This window comes from Oncorhynchus clarkii, chromosome 4 (assembly GCF_045791955.1).
Source record: "Oncorhynchus clarkii lewisi isolate Uvic-CL-2024 chromosome 4, UVic_Ocla_1.0, whole genome shotgun sequence".
In the NCBI taxonomy this organism is placed as follows: domain Eukaryota; kingdom Metazoa; phylum Chordata; class Actinopteri; order Salmoniformes; family Salmonidae; genus Oncorhynchus; species Oncorhynchus clarkii.
Genome location: NC_092150.1, coordinates 75794621 through 75816705, shown reverse-complemented (window position 1 = coordinate 75816705; position 22085 = coordinate 75794621). Strand labels below are relative to the sequence as shown.

Below are 22085 nucleotides of genomic sequence, written 5' to 3'. Positions count from 1 at the left end.
AGGAACTAGGGTTAGTTTTAGGGAAAGGAGATAGGTTTAGGGTTAGGGAAAATAGGATTTTGAATGGGACCGAATTATGTGTCCCCACAAGGTGAGTTGTACAAGAGTATGTGTGTGTGTGTGTGTGTGTTTGCGTGTGCGAGTGCGTGTCGCTAAACATATTTCACATCCTTATCAGTTTGTTTGCTGTCTAAAATGTGTTTTGAGCAGGCAGAAAACTATGAGTAGCATTTATTTTGTTACTTGTATAACTTTATGAGCTGGGATGTCTGTCCAGCAAATACTTTAGGTCAGAGACTGCATAAAATGTTTGCAAGACACTCGTTAGCATTTAGTTAGCATTCTCTATAGGGTTTTACATGTCAATGCTAACCTTTGGATTACAAAGGCTCAGTGGGGTTTGGAAATAGCGCCCCTTGTGTTCAGTGCCAGTATTACTGAATATCCTGGTATGGCACAAGGTCTGTATAAAGGTATGACTATCTGGATACCTCCCAAGCTTAACACACACACGTTCAGCTGTCTAAAGTGAAATCTACAATAGGTTAGCTTCCTGACTTCTTCCCTCCATCCCTCTCTGAACTCTACCTCCATTCCATTATCCTTCCTGACCGCAAACCCATTTAATCAACTCTGCCATCATGCAATCTGCTACCGCGTTCAGGAGCAGACTTATTGATTTGGAGGCCCTGGGCAGAGGCCAGACTGTGGAAAGACTTGAAGATTGCTGTCCACCACTGCTCAAATCGAACTTAACCATGCTTGAAAAAATCTGACAGGAAGAATGGGGGAAAAAATCCCCAAATCCAGATGGGCAAAGCTGATACAGACATACCCAAGACAACTCAAAGCTGTAATCACAGCCAAAGGTGCTTTTATAAAGTATTGAATAATTATGTAAAATGTATATTTCTGTATTTCATTTTCAATACGTTTGCAAAAATGTGTAAAAACATGTTTTCACTTTGTCATTATGGGGTATTGTGTATAGATGGTTGAGATTTTTATTTATTTAATCAATTTTGAATTCAGGCTGTGACACAACAATATGTGGAATAAGTCCAGGGGTGTGAATACTTTCTGAAGGCTCTGTACATGTCCTCTGCGACGATGGCAGTATTATCAGCAGCACCTGTCTTTTTACTAAAGAAATGCGTTAACTTTTTCTCTCTTGAAATTAAATCTTTCTTTCTTTTATTTTCTATGCCCCTCTCATTGCTGCAGCTTAATTTCAATGAAAGTCACGTTTGCAATCATATCGCATGAAACAATTCACGGGATGATGTGTGGCCTGAGGCATTTGACTCTTCTGCATAATGGTAAGTCCGCCACAGGCCCCATTGACACTCCTGCTCTCCTTATTCCACTAGACTCCAAACCTGCCTGCCGCCGCCACCACCCAACACACACAATCGAAACATCTGGTTCAATATTAATTCATGTGCAGCTTTACATATCTGATCGATTCCATCTCACACACATTTCCTCCCTGCTTAAAGAAGGGTTTATCACCCACTGCTCTTCACAAGAGGTGTGTGTGTGTGTGTGTGTGTGTGTGTGTGTGTGTGTGTGTGTGTGTGTGTGTGTGTGTGTGTGTGTGTGTGTGTGGAGATGCTAGATGCTGCCAAAGCACTACTGATAGTATTGATGTGTCAGTAGTACATGCACTGTAACAGCAGACAACTTAAAAAAAATAAAGACTCAAACACTTGATCTGTGCATAGTCAAAGAAATCTGACAGGCCCGGTATGAGTCAGATAGAAGGCATTGAGATGTCACAATGTTATCAGATGTCTGCTAGTCTAACACAAGAAGAAGAACAAGTCAAAAGAAGAATGAGGGACCATGGATTAACGGGTATGGTAAGAATGATGAACTCTGCGCCTGTCCAGTTCAGACAGAGGAAAGTGAGATAGTTTAGAATGATATGAATAAGTAGAGTGTAATGGCTTAGGAGCAGGAGAGACTCAGAGGTCAACAATTGACAATTTCTCATAGAGAGAGCGAGAGAGAGAACGATCGATTACTGTCATTGTGCACTTTTGTCATCAGCATCATCATCACATCGACACATCAATCGCAAGTATTCACACCCGTGACTCAATACTTCGTAGAAGCACCTTTGGCTGATTTGAGTTGTCTTGGGTATGTCTGTATCAGCTTTGCACATCTGGATTTGGGGGATTTTCTCCCATTCTTCCAGGCAGATTTTCTCTAGCTCTGTTAAATTCTATGGGGAGCAGCGGAGGACAGCAATCTTCATGTCTTTCCACAGACTGGCCTCTGCCTGGCCTCTGCCTGGGGCCTCCAAATCAATAAGTCTGCCCCTGAACGCGGTAGCAGATTGCATGATGGGAGAGTTGATGAAATGGGTTTGGGGTCAGGAAGGATAATGGGATGGAGGTAGAGTTCAGAGAGGGAAGCTAGCCTATTGTATATTTCACTGTGAACAGCTGACAATGTGAGTGTGTTAGACTTGGGAGGTATCCAGATAGTCATACCTTCATACAGACCTTGTGCCATACCAGGATATTCAGTAATACTGGCACTGAACACAAGGGGCGCTATTTTCTAACCCCACTGAGCCTTTGTAATCCAAAGGTTAGCAATGACAACTACATGTAAAACCCTATAGAGAATGCTAACTAAATGCTAACGAGCACATTGCAAACATTTTATGCAGTCTCTGACCTAAAGTATTTGCTGGACAGACATCCCAGCTCATAAAGTTATACAAGTAACAAAATAAATGCCACTCATAGTTTGCTGCATGCGCAAACAAATATTAGACAGCAAGACTCTTGATCCATGAGGGAGATTCTGTGCTGTTACCAAGCAAAGCCTGATTTTGGAAGAAGCTAGCTACTAAATTAGCAAACCAAATGCATAACTGCAGAGAATTTAGCATATTTTAGACAGTTAACTTAATAGATATCTAGCTGGCAAACATTTAGTTGTGAATTCCATACTGTAACTAGATCACCTGGCGTGCTGCACAACAGTGAGTGACTCACACAACTCCGGTCTCTCTTCATTGTGTGCTTGTAAGCAAACACCATGTGACTGGGGACTACCAGTTAGCTTCACAATAAAAATGTGAAAGGTGAAATGAAGAATGTGATCATCTTTATCTCCTAACGGATTGTACAAGTTAACTGCGGGTATTTTCTTAAAAAGGATCTACAAATATTCAAATATACTAAAAAACTTCAAATAAATCGTTTCAACGCTATTGATGGTATTGAAAAAACATCCCATGGATATTTCCAAATATCCCAGTGTATGGTATACCACCCTAGCCTAGTATTTGTGTGCATTGTGTGGTGTGTATGTGTGTGTCAAGGAAGGCTGGTGACCAGGTCTTTTCTATTAACTCAGAAGGCAGGCTGGGCTGAGGTGAGCCGGAGAATCAGTGTGTACTCTAGCCTCTCTGACCTTTTCTGTGGAGGCTAATGCTGATGCTGGTGTGTGTGGTGTGTGTGGTGTGTGTGGTGTGTGTGTGTGTGTGTGTGTGTGTGTGTGTGTGTGTGTGTGTGTGTGTGTGTGTGTGTGTGTGTGTGTGTGTGTGTGTGTGTGTGTGTGTGTGTGTGTGTTGCCGTAGGGTCTGATGGTGGTTGACCCAGGGTTTCCATCAGGCTTTTGCTGTTCTGATAACGTCTCTCACTGTGGTAGAAAGAAAAAAGAAGATCCTATTGGATTTATGATGTATGTTCACAGCAGATTGAGGTGGCTCTATGTTTGGATAATGATAGCTCTACATTTGGATGATGGTGACTCTACGTTTGGATGATGATGGCTCTACGTTTGGATGATGGTGGCTCTACGTTTGGATGATGGTGGCTCTATGTTTGGAGGATGGTGGCTCTACGTTTGGATGATGATGGCTGTATGTTTGGATGATGATGGCTCAACGTTTGGATGATGATGGCTGTATGTTTGGATGATGGTGGCTCTACGTTTGGATGATGATGGCTCTACGTTTGGATGATGATGGCTCTATGTTTGGATGATGATGGCTCTACGTTTGGATGATGATGGCTCTACGTTTGGATGATGATGGCTCTACGTTTGAATGATGGCGGCTCTATGTTTGGATGATGATGGCTCTACGTTTAGATGATGATGGCTCTACATTTAGATGATGATAGCTCTACATTTGGATGATGGTGACTCTACGTTTGGATGATGATGGCTCTACGTTTGGATGATGGTGGCTCTACGTTTGGATGATGGTGGCTCTACGTTTGGATGATGGTGGCTCTACGTTTGGATGATGATGGCTCTACGTTTGGATGATGGTGGCTCTACGTTTGGATGATGATGGCTCTACGTTTGGATGATGGTGTCTCTACGTTTGGATGATGATGGCTCTACGTTTGGATGATGGTGGCTCTATGTTTGGATGATGATGGCTCTACGTTTGGATGATGGCGGCTCTACGTTTGGCTGATGATGGCTCTACGTTTGGATGATGGTGGCTCTACGTTTGGATGATGGTGGCTCTATGTTTGGATGATGGTGGCTCTATGTTTGGATGATGATGTCTCTACGTTTGGATGATGGTGGCTCTATGTTTGGATGATGATGGCTCTACGTTTGGATTCCGCAAAGGGGAATGTTTTTATTCTACTCTACCATTTGTAAAGCAAATTATGCTTCATGACTAATAACAGCTAGACTCTGATTATGTGGCTACACAATTTTAATAAGCGCCTATGTTCAAAACCATACCAACTTTTAATTGCCTTTGATTGCACATTGCAAGGTATAATTGAGAATTTGAGTGAATAGGTCTGTGGGGTGGTACATTAAGAGTAAGGGCCCTTTAGAAAGTGACTAGGATGTGGATTTTGATCCCGCCTTTATGAGGCTATAATCAGCATCAGTCACCAGTTAGTACACTCTCCTTAACTCCTTTACCCCATTTACATTGATTAACCTTGCTCTTAGGCCCTGTCACATAAGAGTATACATGTGTGTGTGTGTGCACCGCGTATGTGTGTGTATGTGTGTGCACGTATGTGTGTGTGTATGCACACATCTGTGTCTGTGTGCACATGTGCTACAGAACGACTGATCTGGATTTTTTTTAGGGCCGATACCGATTCAGTGTAATTACATTTGAACATTTGATGACAACATTTCCCAGAGAAAACCATGTAGGCATTAATGAATAATAAAATAAAAAAAATACAAACAGTACATTTCACTGTTTTACCAATCTAACTCCTACAACATAATGGTAATAATTGTATTTGAATGTTTAATATCTTGATAAACTGGGTCAATTAAGAGGGCATAGGCCTAATCACAATACAGGTGAATGCATATTCTATAAGAGTGTGTGATTTCAGTGGAGTCTTTAGTGCTACAGATGACAAACAATATGTTGTCCATACATTTGGGATTGATTGTATTAGCCTACGGCAGCCTTATCACTTCTTTCATAAAAAGGTGCGATGTCTCTTTAAAACGTCAAGACTGGCGCAGCCACAGACGTCACTCAAGACAGACATGCAACAGTTTGTCGAAATAGAAAGAACAGTCATTTAACCTAGTGAACGTTTTTGGAGACACCCAGCTTGCTCTACATATTATAACTAATCAAGTTTTAGAGTAGTGAACTGACGTTAGCTTCAGTTGTAAACTAGTTTGCAAAGTTAGCTTTCTGTGATTGAATGTAAGCCTATTTTGCTAGCTACTTAGCTAGCTAGCTACTGGTATCTTTTGTTTTGTAAAGTGCTATAGACTGTAGCTATATGAATATTGTTTTGCCGAACAGTAAATGGATTTAATGCAGCATGAGTGGGTAGCTAACAAGATGCAGTCCAGCCAGAGGTTAATCCAGTCGCCGGATTGCGACAGTTTGATACAAGAGGCAAGTGCGCTCGCGTTACATAGCTAGCTACTTGGTGACATGGCTGCCCTGCTAACTTGGTGACATGGCTGCCCTGCTAACTTGGGGACATGGCTGCCCTGCTAACTTGGGGACATGGCTGCCCTGCTAACTTGGGGACATGGCTGCCCTGCTAACTTGGGGACATGGCTGCCCTGCTAACTTGGGGACATGGCTGCCCTGCTAACTTGGGGACATGGCTGCCCTGCTAACTTGGGGACATGGCTGCCCTGCTAACTTGGGGACATGGCTGCCCTGCTAACTTGGGGACATGGCTGCCCTGCTAACTTGGGGACATGGCTGCCCTGCTAACTTGGTGACATGGCTGCCCTGCTAACTTGGGGACATGGCTGCCCTGCTACCTGGGGACATGGCTGCCCGTACCATGTTCTCTAGTGTGTGCATATAGATGGGTTAGTGAATCATACAGGACAAGACATCGCTCAAGGCTTTGATTTTAGAACAGAGAAGGAGTTAGTCTAGACCACGCTACGAGAAGCTTTGACTATTTGACATGTGCCAAGTACTTGTCTTCAGATATTAAAATAGTAAATGACGTGATCGTCGGTTTGCAAAACTTGCTGACAAACGAGTCAACATTTTCTTAACTAAAACTATATTCAGCTGTTCCATAAATGTTTCGGTGTAACAGCCCAAGAACAGCCCCATCATCTCTGTATCTCTTGTCTATCAGGCCTGATGTTTGTTTGTATCGTTCTCTAAGCTGTGTTGTTTATCAACTGTCAGTTAAAGGCTGATAGACGGACTTCTTAATCTCTCTCTCGCTGTTATCCAGGTGTCAGAGATGGTTTGGTCCTACTGTTTCGTCATGTTTTTCTCTCCTCTCTCCCAGGTGTCAGGTGGGTCTCCAGGGGAGAGGGAGAGCCAGGCTCCAGGTCTGCTGTTAGCGCCAGGGGTGAAGTGGGGACAGACGCCCATCAACCAGCTCACACCCTGGGAGACGGAAGAACCCCCTGCCAAACAGCAGCACAGAGATAGTGAATCCACAGGTACTGACACGCATGCATACGCAACACATGAATACGCAACGTGTGCACACACAGTCCTATACTGTACTAATCATGGCAATCATAGTCTTTATTGTAATATTTTCCAATTTAAACAAATAATCTATTTGAAGTAACTATTTCCATAGTGTAAATGAGAATGAAAATAAAACAGACAAGAATGCCAGTAATAGATTAATTATAGGAGCTGTGGAAGTTTAACTCTTCCACAGTAGTATTTAAGTGAGTATAATAGTATTGAAGTGAACCCAAAATGGCTGTGCCCTGCAGTGATCAATTTCCCTCTTATGTTGCTCTGCTGGCCTCTGCCTTCCGCTCATGGAGAACAGGTATAATTTAAGAATAATACACAATGGTACAGCCACTGCACTCGTTCGTCTGGAGCCTCTCGTAACATAGGCACACTGAGGCAAACTACACTATGAAAATAATATACTATGAATACAGTATTGAACAATGTATTCAAGAAACACAATAAATATTGTATAGTTCCATAGCAAATATCCAGTTTCCACATTCCTAAAACTGTAGCGAGAAAAACAGTGAATACTGTATATTCGAGCAATACTCATTATATACAGTACAGCACTGTATACATCAACATAATGTAGCAAGCAATGTAACATGTGGTGCAGGGTTCCCCAACTGGTGGTCCACGGGTGGGTTTTATTTGCTCCCACGTTTCCTGAGCAAAACATTTTTATTTTTTATTGTTGGACATAAAAGACTGTTAAAAACACTAGGAGATCAGTTTTGAATGACTTACATTTTGGAAATCTGTTCCCAAAATATTCCCACGCATAATGGAGAGACAAATATATACAAATGATCATATACAAATGGAAGCAAGTTTTTTTTGTGTTTGTTTTTTTTGTCAAATATTTTGTCTGTTTGGGCATCTTGTGGTCAGTTTGACTTCTACAGATTATTTTGAATTATGTTCAACCATCCGCTCAAGAAAAAATAGTCTGACAGCTGAATTTAGTTGATGATCCCTGATGTAGCTTGTGTTATTACAGCAACATGAATACTACTTGAGTAGTGTCTGACGTACTGTGACTTAACATGGAACTCTAATTTGACTAATTATCTGCTAACCATAATTCAGTCTCAGTAAAGATTTAATTAGATCAGTTGATTAATAATTAACCTGTCACAGCTAAGACAATGATTACATAAACACACAGAAGTAATACATTTAATGGAAAATACGTTTTTTATTGCCAGTGCAGCCTTTGCCACTACTAAATGTCATTCTCAAAAACACCTCTAATACTTTTCCAGTGAAAATAAGTTCTCTGCTCTTCTAATCAAGTTTTATTTGTCACATGCGCCGAATACAACAGGTGTACACTTAACTGTGAAATACTCACTTAATAGCCCTTCCCAGGGATGCAGAGTTAAAAAGTAACACAAGGAATAAAATACATTAGAATGGAGCTAAACTCAGCAAAAAAAGAAACGTCCCTTTTTCAGGACCCTGTCATTCAAAGATAATTCATAAATATCCAAATAACGTCACAGATCTTCATTGTAAAGGGTTTAAACACTGTTTCCCATGCTTGTTCAAAGAACCATGAACAATTAATGAACATGCACCTGTGGAATGGTCGTTAATACACTACCATCTTACAGACGGTAGGCAATTAAGGTCACAGTTATGAACAGTTAGGACACTAAAGAGGCCTTTCTACTGACTCTGAAAAACACCAAAAGAAAGATGCTCAGGGTCCCTGCTCATCTGCGTGAACGTGCCTTAGGCATGCTGCAAGAGGACTGCAGATTTGGCCAGGGCAATAAATTGCAATGTCCGTATTGTGCGACGCCTAGGACAGTGCTACAGGGACACAGGACGGACAGCTGATCGTCCTCGCAGTGGCAGACCACGTGTAACAATACCTGCACAGGATCGGAACATCCGAACATCACACCTACGGGACAGGTACAGGATGGCAACTACAACTGCCTGAGTTACACCAGGAATGCACAATCCCTCCATCAGTGCTCAGACTGTCCGCATTAGGCTGAGGGAGGCTGGACTGAGGGCTTGTAGACCTGTTGTAAGGCAGGTCCTCACCAGACATCACCGGCAACAACGTCGCCTATGGGCACAAACCCACCGTTGCTGGACCAGACAGGACTGGCAAAAAGTGCTCTTCACTGACGAGTTGCGGTTTTGTCTCACCAGGGGAGGAGATACACTGCAGTACTTAATGCAGTTGGTGGCCACACCAGACACCAGACTGTTACTTTTGATTTTGACCCCCACTTTTTTTAGGGACACATTATTCCATTTCTGTTAGTCATGTGTCTGTGGAACTTGTTCAGTTTGTCTGTTGTTGAATCTTATGTTCATACAATATTTACACATGTTAAGTTTGCTGAAAATAAACGCACTTGACAGTGAAGGGACGTTTCTTTTTTTGCTGAATTTATATACCGTGCATTCGGTAAGTGTTCAGACCCCTTCACTTTTTCTACATAATGTTACGTTACAGCCTTATTCTAAAATTGATTCAATCGTTTTTTCCTCAACAATCTACACACAGTGGTTTGTAGACATTTTTGTTAATTTATAAAATAAAACTTAAATATCATATTTACATACACTACCGTTCAAAAGTTTGGGGTCACTTAGAAATGTCCTTGTTTTTGAAAGAAAAGCAAAAAAAAAATGTCCATTAAAATAACATCAAATTGATCAGAAATATTGTTAATGTTGTAAATGACTATTATAGCTGGAAACGGCTGATTTATAATGGAATATCTACATTGACGTACAGAGGCCCATTATCAACAACCATCACTCCTGTGTTCCAATGGCACGTTGTGTTAGCTAATCCAAGTTTATCATTTTAAAAGGCTAATTGATCACTAGAAAACCCTTTTGCAAATATGTTAGCACAGCTGAAAGCTGTTTTGATTTAAAGAAGCAATAAAACTGGCCTTTAGACTAGTTGAGTATCTGGAGCAAAAATGTCTACACTGTATTTCTGATCAATTTGATGTTATTTTAATGGACAAAACATTTGCTTTTCTTTCAAAAACAAGGACATATCTAAGTGACCCCAAACTTTTGAACGGTAGTGTAAGTGTTCAGACCCTTTACTCAGTACTTTGTTGAAGCACCTTTGGCAGTGATTACAGCCTTGGGTCTTCTCGGGTATGACGCTACAAGCTTGGCACACCTGTAATTGGTGAGTTTCTCACATTGTTCTCTGCAGATCCTCTCAAGCCCTGTCAGGTTGGACATTCAGAGACTTTTCCCGAAGCTGTTCCTGTATTGTCTTGGCTGTGTGCTTAGGGACGTTGTCCTGTTGTAAAGTTAACCTTTGTCCCGGTCTGACGTCCTGAGTGTTCTGGAGCATATTTTTTTTATCAAGGTTCTCTGTACTTTGCTCTGTTCATCTTTCCCTCGATCCTGACTAGTCTCCCAGTCCCTGCCGCTGAAAAACATCCTCACAGCATGATGCTTCCACCACCATGCTTCACCGTAGGGATGGTATTGGCCAGGTGATGAGCGGTGCCTGGTTTCCTCCAGACATGACGCTCAGTATTTTAGGCAAAAGAGTTCTCTTGGTTTCATCAGACCAGAGAATCTTGTTTCTCATGGTCTGAGTCTTTAGGTGCCTTTTGGCAAACTCCAATCGGGCTGTCATGTGCCTTTTTACTGAGGAGTGGCTTCTGTCTGTCCACTACCATAAATGCCTGATTGGTGGAGAGATGGTTGTCCTTCTGGAAGGTTCTCCCATCTCCACAGAGGAACTCTAGAGCTCTGTCAGAGTGACCATCGGGTTCTTGGTCACCTCCCTGACCAAGGCCCTTTTCCACCGATTTCTCAGTTTGGCCCGGGCGGCCAGCTCTAGGATGAGTCTAGGTGGTTCCAAACTTTTTCCATTAAATAATTTTGGAGGCTACTGTGTTCTTGGGGACCTTCAAATCTGCAGACATTTTTTGGTACCCTTCTCCCGATCTGTGCCTCGACACAATCCTGTCTCGGAGCTCTACGGACAATTCCTTCGACCTCATGGCTTGGTTTTTGCTCTGACATGCACTGTCAACTGTGGGACCTTATATAGACAGGTGGGTTTCTGACCCATATCATGTTCAGTCAATTGAATTTACCACAGGTTAAACATCTCATGGATGATCAATGGAAACAGGATGCACCTAAGCTCAATTCCGAGTGTCATTGCGAAGGGTTTGAATACTTACGTAAGAATTTTCTGTTGTTTTTAATAAATGTGCCAAACTTTATGGGGTGTTGTGTGTAGTTTGAGGGAAAAAAAAAACATTTTATCAATTTTAGAATAAGGATGTAATGTAGCAAAAGGTGGAAAAGGTGAAGGGGTCTGAATACTTTCTGAATGCACTGTACAGGGAGTACCAGATCGATGTGCAAGGGTATGATGTATTTGAGGTAGATATGGATGTGAAGGCATGGTAAAGTGACTAGGCGTCTGGATGGATAATTAATAAGAGTTAAATAAAGAACTGAATAGCAGCACCACTTGTCTGTTTGAGAGTGCCACTACAAAATGAATTTGACCAAAGCTTTGGCACCACTATAAGGCTAGTTTATCCAACTCATCACTGAGGATACTGGCGGTGTAGAGTCGGAGCAGTGCTCTCTGTCCCCTTGTGTGTTCCCTAGGGAATATCGAGGTGGCTGAATGGTCCATGTAGCCCTGTGGTATTAGTATTGTATTTAGATGACGGAGGCTTTGCACCCAGCCACAAGCACGGAGTGACACACACAAGCTCCTACCACGGAGTGAGATGTCACCCATACAGAATGCTGCTGCATATGACAATCAGTCAGGGCTTGACATTAACTTTTAGTAGTATTGATTTTATTGTCCGAAAGCTCAATGGTGTGCAGGCTTTTTGTCCAATCCTGTTCAAACACACCAGTCGGCTTTTATTTGTATTTATAAATAAATTACAATGGGGTGTGTTCGAGAAGGGCTGGAGGAAAAGCCTGCACACCCAGTAGCTCTCCTGGACTCTCCAGGATGAGTGTTGGCCACCCTGCACCATTACAATTACAACCAAATACTTTCTTTCTAAAATGTCATTCAATGAACTAGGGATCATATGGCTAAGGTGGGCGAGGTAGCTAACTAAGATGTTTATCTATTTGTAAGGTTAAAATATTCCGTGTTCAGGGGTGATCTTGACAGAATAGGGGTTACTTGTCAAAGAGTACATATTATCTTAATTTTTAACTGTCAGAATACCATGGCCACTATTTAATAGAGGAGAATCCTATCCAATTTTGAGCGCTTGAGACTGTTTTACAACCGGAGTATGCAGCATTGGTTTCATCAACTGAGTACCCATATCAACTGCGTGTCGGCCAATTGCGGTTATACACGAGTGCTGGTGGAAAGTTATTTTAGGACATCGGTCATGACAATGACATTCATTCATGCTAATGGCTAAATAGACTGAACAAAAATATAGAAACATGCACAAATGTCTAAGATTTTACTTTGTTACATTTAATATAAGGAATTTAGTCAATTGAAATAAATTCATTACGGCCTATCTGGATTTGACGTGACTGGGAATACAGAAATGAAAAAAAAGTAGGGGCGTGGATCAGAACCATTTGAGTATTTGGTGTGACCATCATTTGCCTCATGCAGCGTGACATCTCCTTCACATGGAGTTCATCAGGCTGTTGACTGTGGAATGTTGTCCCATTCACCTTCAATGGTTGTGTGAAGTTGCTGGATATTGATAGGAACTGGAACACGCTGTCGATCCAGAGCATCCCAAACATGCTCAATGGGTGATATGGCTGAGTATGCAGGCCAAGGAAGTATTGGGACATATGGCCGTGCATTATCATGCTGAAAATTGCCATAGATAAAATGCAATTGTGTTCGTTGTTTGTAGCTTATGCCTGCCCATACCATAAGCCCACCGCCACCATGGGGCATTCTGTTCACAACGTTGACATCAGCAAACTGCTCGCCCACACAACGCCATGCACGTGCTCTGCGTTTGTGAGGACTATTGCCAAATTCTCTAAACCGCCATTGGTAGAGAAATTAACATTACATTTATTGGCAACAGATCTGGTAGACATTCCTGCTGTCAGCATGCTAATTGCACAGTCCCTCAAATCTTGAGACCTCTGTGGCATTGTTCTGTGACACAACTGCACATTTTAGTGGCCTTTTGTCCCCGGGTCAATGAGTCATCATTTTAGTCGAAGTAAGATTTATTTAGACTTGAACAGGGAAATCCTTTGTATTATTCCGCATTAATGCCGAGTGTTTAGTGATAATAAATGGCTATACGTATCTTGTGAGGGCTGGCTTTAGTTCATTTGGAACCACCTATAAAACATTTACATGTCTGGGCTCATTACTTCCCATTTACAACCTGGTGCTACGGCTTACTGCTGTTAGTAATGCACCTCGTTCGATCTGGAGCTGTTGGATTGGCTGACAGTGAAGCGGTGAGTAAGAAAATAGCTAATATCATTCTGATGAACAACTGACGTTCACTTGTCTACAGTAAGCAGCCTGGCAATGCACACCTTAGCCAAACGACTTATCAGGTGCTCACTTCATGGTTAACGTCAACTAGCTAACATTACCTGAATAGCTAGCTGGTGACATCAAAAGTAGATGAAGATGTGGATAGGTGAATTGTCAACACCGCTGGGATACATAGTAGTTATGCACGGCAGCGCTACTATAACGTTAGCAGCAGGAGTAGGCCTATGGGTCACTAACAAGTTTGGCTGGCTGGCTAGCTATAGTATAGGTAACACTGCAGTGATTTAAATCCATATAAAGCAGTCAAGTTCATATATATATATATATAAAGTGGGGAGAACAAGTATTTGATACACTGCCGATTTTGCAGGTTTTCCTACTTACAAAGCATGTAGAGGTCTGTAATTTTTATCATAGGTACACGTCAACTGTGAGAGGAAATCTAAAACAAAAATCCAGAAAATCACATTGTATGATTTTTAAGTAATTCATTTGAATTTTATTGCATGACATAAGTATTTGATCACCTACCAACCAGTAAGAATTCCGGCTCTCACAGACCTGTTAGTTCTTCTTTAAGAAGCCCTCCTGTTCTCCACTTATTACCTGTATTAACTGCACCTGTTTGAACTCGTTACCTGTATAAAACCCACCTGTCCACACACTCAATCAAACAGACTCCAACCTCTCCACAATGGCCAAGACCAGAGAGCTGTGTAAGGACATCAGGGATAAAATTGTAGACATGCACAAGGCTGGGATGGGCTACAGGACAATAGGCAAGCAGCTTGGTGAGAAGGCAATAACTGTTGGTGCAATTATTAGAAAATGGAAGAAGTTCAAGATGACGGTCAATCACCCTCAGTCTGGGGCTCCATGCAAGATCTCACCTCGTGGGGCATCAATGATCATGAGGAAGGTGAGGGATCAGCCCAGAACTACACGGCAGGACCTGTTCAATGACCTGAAGAGAGCTGGGACCACTGTCTCAAAGAAAACCATTAGTAACACACTACGCTGTCATGGATTAAAATCCTGCAGCGCACGCTAGGTCCCGCTGCTCAAGCCAGCGCATGTCCAGGCCCGTCTGCAGTTTGCCAGTGACCATCTGGATGATCCAGAGGAGGAATGAGAGAAGGTAATGTGGTCTGATGAGACAAAAATAGAGCTTTTTGGTCTAAACTCCACTCACCGTGTTTGGAGGAAGAAGAAGGATGAGTACAACCCCAAGAACACCATCCCAACCGTGAAGCATGGAGGTGGAAACATCATTATTTGGGGATGCTTTTCTGCAAAGGGGACAGGACGACTGCACCGTATTGAGGGGAGGATGGATGGGGCCATGTATTGCGAGATCTTGTCCAACAACCTCCTTCCCTCAGTAAGAGCATTGAAGATGGGTCATGGCTGGGTCTTCTTCCAGTATGACAACAACCCGAAACACACAGCCAGGGCAACCTAAGGAGTGGCTCCGTAAGAAGCATCTCAAGGTCCTGGAGTCGCCTAGCCAGTCTCCAGACCTGAACCCAATAGAAAATCTTTGGAGGGAGCTGAAAGTCCGTATTGCCCAGCGACAGCTCCGAAACCTGAAGGATCTGTAGAAGGTCTGTATGGAGGAGTGAGCCACAATCCCTGCTGCAGTGTGTGCAAACCTGGTCAAGTACTACAGGAAACGTATGATCTCTATTATTGCAAACAAATGGGCTATTTTGTTAGTAGCTAGCTATATTGTTAGAAAGTTATTGGTACACATTCTAACTAGTGTCCATCGTTGATAAAGACAATAGTTGCTTTCCTTGGCTCCAACTAGTGGAGATACTTGTAAACATTACAGCTAGGTCATTCCAGCTATTGTTAGTTGGTGAGCCAGGTAGTTAACAAGTTAATTACATTTTGAGTACAGTAGCTTGCTACTAACTACAACCTAATTATCTGAATAGTAAAGGTTATCAGAAAAACAGCTGAATGGTAGCTAGCTAGCATAGTTATAGGTACTCTTGGAACCAATTATCCACAGTTGCTAATAGCTACTGGTAGCTGTGCTCCGTAGCGATTAGCTACCCTGGCTGTTTGGTTTGTTTACAAATCACGGAGTGTGACCTGTGCCAGAGACTGTATGGGCTCTGCAAACCGATGAAGGTGGAGATGTGCACGCCTGATTAATCAATATTTATAAGGAGCCATACGTCAGTGTTCAGAGGGTGGAACTAAACGCGCATTGCTGCACTAGGACAGGAATTGGGTAGAAATAGTGGTGGCCACTTACTCTGGAGGGTGTCTTTTAAACCTTTTAATGAGCTTTACTGCAAGAGGATGTTGGCTATCGCTAATGAGTTCCATCTTGTTACTTCAGTATACACTGAGTGTACAAAACATTAGGAAAACCTTCCTAATATTGAGTTGCAAGCCATTTTGCCCTCAGAACAGCCTCAATTCGTCGGGGCGTGGACTCTACAAGGTGTCAAGTGGTCCCCATGTTGACTCCAATACTTCCCACAGTTGTCTGGTTGGCTGGTAGTGGAACTCTATTCCAACTAGCTCATTCCATCTCATCCCACAGATGATTAATTGGATTGAGATCTGGTGACTGGGCAGGCCGCTGCAGGAAACCTAATTCACTGTTATGTTCGTGGAACCATTCCTGGACAATCCTAGCCTTGTGGCATGGGGGATTATCCTGATAAAATAAATCAATTTGCAGATGGATACACTCCAGCAATGAAGGGATGCATGTGATTGGCAATGATGTTCAGATATCCTGTGGCATACAAACGTTGCTCCACTTTTATAAGGGGCTCAATGTAGGCCATGAAAACACACCCCACACCACCACCACCTGCCTAAAATGTTGACACGCGGTATAATGGATGCATGTGCTCATGTGTTTTTCTTCATATCTTAGTCTTCCCATCAGTATGCAACGGCAGGAACTGGGATTCATCAGACCAGGGGATGTTTTTTCGAATTCTCCAATGTCCGCCGTTTTCGTTCCTTAGCCCACTGCAATCGCAGTTTCTTGTTTTTTGCTGAAAGAAGTGGAACTTTGTAAGGTCGTCAACTGACATACCACATTCTTGTCAAGGTACGACGAGTTGTGCCTTTTATTGGTCTTTGGGCACCAATGTTGTAATGTACTGTCAGTTGATTAACTGTAGCCTGTTTGTTGCTCTGCACAATTCGTGTCAGCCTCCTTTGTCCTCTCATCAATTAACTGTTTTCGACCACTGGCCTGCCGTTGGCTGGATGTCCTTTGGGTGGTGGACCATTCTTGATACACACAGGAAACTGTGGAGCGCAAAAACCCAGCAGCATAGCAGTTCTTGACACACACGAACCAGCGCGCCTGGCACTTACTACAATACCCGGTTCAAAGGCATTTCAATATGTTGTCTTGCCCATTCATCCTCTTGATTGTCACACATACACAATCTGTCTTAATTGTCTCAAGGCTAAAAGTCCTCCTTTAACCTATCTCCTCCACTTCATCTACACTGAACAAAAATATGAATTCAATACAGTTGATCAGGCTGTTGATTGTGGCCTGTGGAATGTTGTCCCACACTCCAGTGGCTGTGCGAAGTTGCTGGATATTGGCAGGAACTGGAACACTATGTTGAACACATTGATCCAGGGCATCCCACACATGCTCAATGGGTGACATGTCTGGTGAGTATGCAGGCCATGGAAGAACTGGGACATCTTCAGTTTCCAGTTATGTACAGATCCTTGCGACATGAGGCTGTGCATTATCATGCTGAGACATGAGGTGATGGCTGCGGATGAATGGCACAACAGTGGGCCTCAGGTTCTCGTCATGGTATCTCTGTAACTCTGTGCATTCAAATTACAGGTTGATTAAAACTTCTTGCGACTCTCAAACCCGGATCCGGGAGCGTAATCATCGCCTCAAGCTAATTAGCATAACGCAGCGGACATAAATATCCCTAGAAAAACTTCCTATTCATGAAAATCACAAATGAAATATATTGAGACACAGCTTAGCCTTTTGTTAATCACACTGTCATCTCAGATTTTCAAAATATGCTTTACAGCCAACCCTAGACAAGCATTTGTGTAAGTTTATCATAGCCTAGCATAGCATTATGCCCTGCTAGCAGCAGGCAACATTTTCACGAAAATAAGAAAAGCAATCAAATTAAATAATTTACCTTTTGAAGAACTTCGGATGTTTTCACTCAGGAGACTCCCAGTTAGATAGCAAATGTTCCTTTTTTCCCAAAATATTATTTTTGTAGGCGAAATAGCTCCCGTTTGTTCTTCACGTTTGGCTGAGAAATCGACCGGAAAATGCGGTCACTACAACGCCAAACAGAAACATGGCAAACGTTGTTTAGAATCAATCCTCAAGGTGTTTTTCAGATATCTATTTGATAATGTATCCGTCGGAACAATTGGTTTCTCATTAGAAGCGATTGGAAAAATGGCTACTTCTGTACTTTACGCAAGATTTTCTGCGGGAGCCATCATGTGACCACTTGCTCAATATGGTCCCTTACGGCTATTCTTCAACATAAATGCGTAAAAAGACGTCACAATGCTGTAGACACCTTGGGGAATACGTAGAAAGCGTAAGCTCATTCGTAGCCCATTCACAGCCATATAAGGTGTCATTGGCATGCAGCGCTTTCAAAAAATGGGGCACTTCCTGATTGGATTTTTATTTGGGTTTCGCCTGTAACATCAGTTCTGTTGCACTCACAGACAATATCTTTGCAGTTTTGGAAACGTCAGAGTGTCTTCTTTCCAAAGCTGTCAATTATATGCATAGTCGAGCATCTTTTCGTGACAAAATGTCCCATTTAAAACGGGAACGTTTTTTATCTAAAAATGAAAATACTGCCCCCTAGTCACAAAAGGTTAAAAGGCCATTGTGTTCGTTGTTGGTTAAGACGCTGAACTGCAGTCAGGTTAAGACCATGGTGTGGACGACGAGCATGCAGATGAGCTTTCCTGAGACGGCTTCTGACAGTTGTTGCAGAAATGATTCGGTTGTGCAATAATGGTAACATCAATCATGAATAATTAATTAGCAGAATACAACTAGAGGGAGCGATGCTCCCACAACCCTGCCCTCTCCGTCAGTCCCTTTAGTCCTGCTCTGAGACGTCTTTCTGTCCATCTCTTCAGGAATGAGTCCAAAAGCACCAAGGCCTCCTGGCCACAAGGTGACGCTGTGCTGCTGTGGATGGCTGCTGTACTGCACACTACTAACCCTTTCTTCATAACGGAATTTTTTTTGGGCAAGGACACCCCCAGCTCAGCTAAAACCATTGACAACTGCATGTTGTTTTCAAGGGATTGTTTAATAAATGTTAACTATTTGGCTGCGATTTCATCACCTCTTGAAACGCATAGATCATAACTACAAATAGCAAATCAAATCAAATGTATTTATATAGCCCTTCGTACATCAGCTGATATCTCAGTGCTGTACAGAAACCCAGCCTAAAACTCCAAACAGCAAGCAATGCAGGTGTAGAAGCACGGTGGCTAGGAAAAACTCCCTAGAAAGGCCAAAACCTAGGAAGAAACCTAGAGGAACCAGGCTATGTGGGGTGGCCAGTCCTCTTCTGGCTGTGCCGGGTGGAGATTATAACAGAACATGGCCAAGATGTTCAAATGTTCATAAATGATCAGCATGGTCAAATAATAATAAGGCAAAACAGTTTAAACTGGAGCAGCAGCACGGCCAGGTGGACTGGGGACAGCAAGGAGTCATCATGTCAGGTAGTCCTGAGGCATGGTCCTAGGGCTCAGGTCCTCCGAGAGAGAGAAAGAAAGAGAGAATTAGAGAGGGCATACTTAAATTCACACAGGACACCGAATAGGACAGGAGAAGTACTCCAGATATAACAAACTGACCCTAGCCCCCGACACAAACTACTGCAGCATAAATACTGGAGGCTGAGACAGGAGGGGTCAGGAGACACTGTGGCCCCATCCGATGACACCCCCGGACAGGGCCAAACAGGAAGGATATAACCCCACCCACTTTGCCAAAGCACAGCCCCCACACCACTAGAGGGATATCTTCAACCACCAACTTACCATCCTGAGACAAGACCGAGTATAGCCCACAAAGATCTCCGCCACGGCACAACCCAAGGGGGGGGCGCCAACCCAGACAGGAAGATCACATCAGTGACTCAACCCACTCAAGTGACGCACCCCTCCTAGGGACGGTATGAAAGAGCCCTAGTAAGCCAGTGACTCAGCCCCTATAATAGGGTTAGAGGCAGAGAATCCCAGTGGAAAGAGAGGAACCGGCCAGGCAGAGACCGCAAGGGCGGTTCGTTGCTCCAGAGGCTTTCCGTTCACCTTCACACTTCTGGGCCAGACTACACTCAATCATATGACCCACTGAAGAGATGAGTCTTCAGTAAAGACTTAAAGGTTGAGACCGAGTTTGCGTCTCTCACATGGGTAGGCAGACCATTCCATAAAAATGGAGCTCTATAGGAGAAAGCCCTGTCTCCAGCTGTTTGCTTAGAAATTCTAGGGACAATTAGGAGGCCTCTTGTGACCGTAGCGTACATGTAGGTATGTACGGCAGGACCAAATCAGAGAGATAGGTAGGAGCAAGCCCATGTAATGCTTTGTAGGTTTGCAGTAAAACCTTTAAATCAGCCCTCTCCTTGACAGGAAGCCAGTGTAGGGAGGCTAGCACTGGAGTAATATGATCAAATTTTTTGGTTCTAGTCAGGATTCTAGCAGCCGTATTTAGCACTAACTGAAGTTTATTTAGTGCTTTATCTGGGTAGCCGGAATGTAGAGCATTGCAGTAGTCTAACCTAGAAGTGACAAAAGCATGGATACATTTTTCTGCATCATTTTTGGACAGAAAGTTTCTGATTTTTGCAATGTTACGTAGATGGAAAAAAGCTGTCCTTGAAACAGTCTTGATATGTTCTTCAAAAGAGAGATCAGGGTCCAGAGTAACGCCGAGGTCCTTCACAGTTTTATTTGAGACGACTGTACAACCATTAAGATTGATTGTCAGATTCAACAGAAGATCTCTTTGTTTCTTGGGACCTAGAACAAGCATCTCTGTTTTGTTCGAGTTTAAAAGTAGAACGTTTGCAGCCATCCACTTCCTTATGTCTGAAATGCATGCTTCTAGCGAGGGCAATTTTGGGGCTTCACCATGTTTCATTGAAATGTACAGCTGTGTGTCATCCGCATAGCAGTGAAATAGCCTCACGATATCTCTCAATATTGGCCACCATTTAATTGGATATTTGAGTGATATAAAAATGTGTGTACTATACCTGACAAGTATGAGTGGTTTAGGTTAATTTCACATCCTTCGTGGGCTCTGCCTTTCAAGCAGCAGAAGGGGGACAGTAGGTCCGACATACAACTTTAACAGGATAAGGATTTTGCCGATGTCAAACTCTGTCCAAAAGCCTCATCTCTGAGGCAAGCTAAATGACACAATGTTTGCTTAGCAAGCTAGCTAGCTACATACCAAATGGATAGGCTACGCTCACGTATCTGAAATTGCATTATCAATTTATGTTTACTGATCATCGAAAGCATGGGGTTACTTGTTGTATAACTCTGATAACTCTGTGTAATCAGAATTGTGAAATTACTTTTTCTTTTTCTTTTATTTCACCTTTATTTAACCAGGTAGGCTAGTTGAGAACAAGTTCTCATTTACAACTGCGACCTGGCCAAGATAAAGCAAAGGAATTGGCTTTGGGGGTAACCAGTGAAATATACCTGCTGGAGCGCGTGCTGTGGGTGGGTGCTGCTATGGTGACCAGTGAACTGAGAAGGCGGGACTTTACCTAGCGAAGACTTGTAGATGACCTGTAGCCAGTGGGTTTGGCAATGAGTATGAAGTGAGTGCCAGCCAACGAGAGAGTACAGGTCGCAATGGTGGGTAGTATATGGGGCTTTGGTGACAAAACGGATGGCATTGTGATAGACTGCATCCAATTTGTTGAGTAGAGTGTTGGTGGCTATTTTGTAAATGACATCGCCGAAGTCGAGGATCGGTAGGATAGTCAGTTTTACGAGGGTATGTTTGGCAGCATGAGTGAAGGATGCTTTGTTGCGAAATAGGAAGCCGATTTCTAGATTACATTTTCGATTGGAGATGCTTAATGTGGGTCTGGAAGGAGAGTTTACAGTTTAACCAGACACCTAGGTATTTGTAGTGGTCCACATATTCTAGGTCAGAACCGTCCAGAGTAGTGATGCTGGACGTGCGGGCAGGGTCTATTTTAGCCCTTGGCAACACAGACGTTGGATTTTTTCTCAGGTTGGTTTTTGCCTGCCATATGAGTTCTGTTATACTCACAGACATCATTCAAACAGTTTTAGAAACTTCAGAGTGTTTTCTATCCAAATCTACTAATATTATGCATATATTAGCAACTGGTCCTGAGTAGCAGGCAGTTTACTCTGGGCACCTTATTCATCCAAGCTACTCAATACTGCTCCCCAGTCCCAAAGAAGTTTTAACTTGGCTTTCGAAGACCTTAGAAAGGCAGGGTAGGATAGATATAGGTCTGTAGCAGTTTGGTTCTAGAGTGTCTCCCCCTTTGAAGAGGGGGATGACTGCGGCAGCTTTCCAATCTTTGGAGATCTCAGACAATACGAAAGAGAGGTTGAACA

General features: G+C 42.9%; 1 protein-coding gene across 2 annotated transcripts in view; it reads left to right on the top strand.

Annotated features, from left to right (window-relative positions):
* LOC139407289 (kelch-like protein 29) overlaps positions 1-22085 on the top strand; it is a 381932-nt gene that overhangs the window by 232109 nt on the left and 127738 nt on the right. The window contains exons 1-2 of one of the 2 annotated variants that reach the window (XM_071150935.1): positions 5489-5878; positions 6750-6906. In XM_071150935.1, the coding sequence (XP_071007036.1) occupies positions 5786-5878; positions 6750-6906 (250 nt within the window). In that variant the 5' untranslated portion in view covers positions 5489-5785. Of the gene's footprint in view, positions 1-5488; positions 5879-6749; positions 6907-22085 lie in introns of those variants that run through there. The other variant, XM_071150934.1, reaches the window with a different exon arrangement.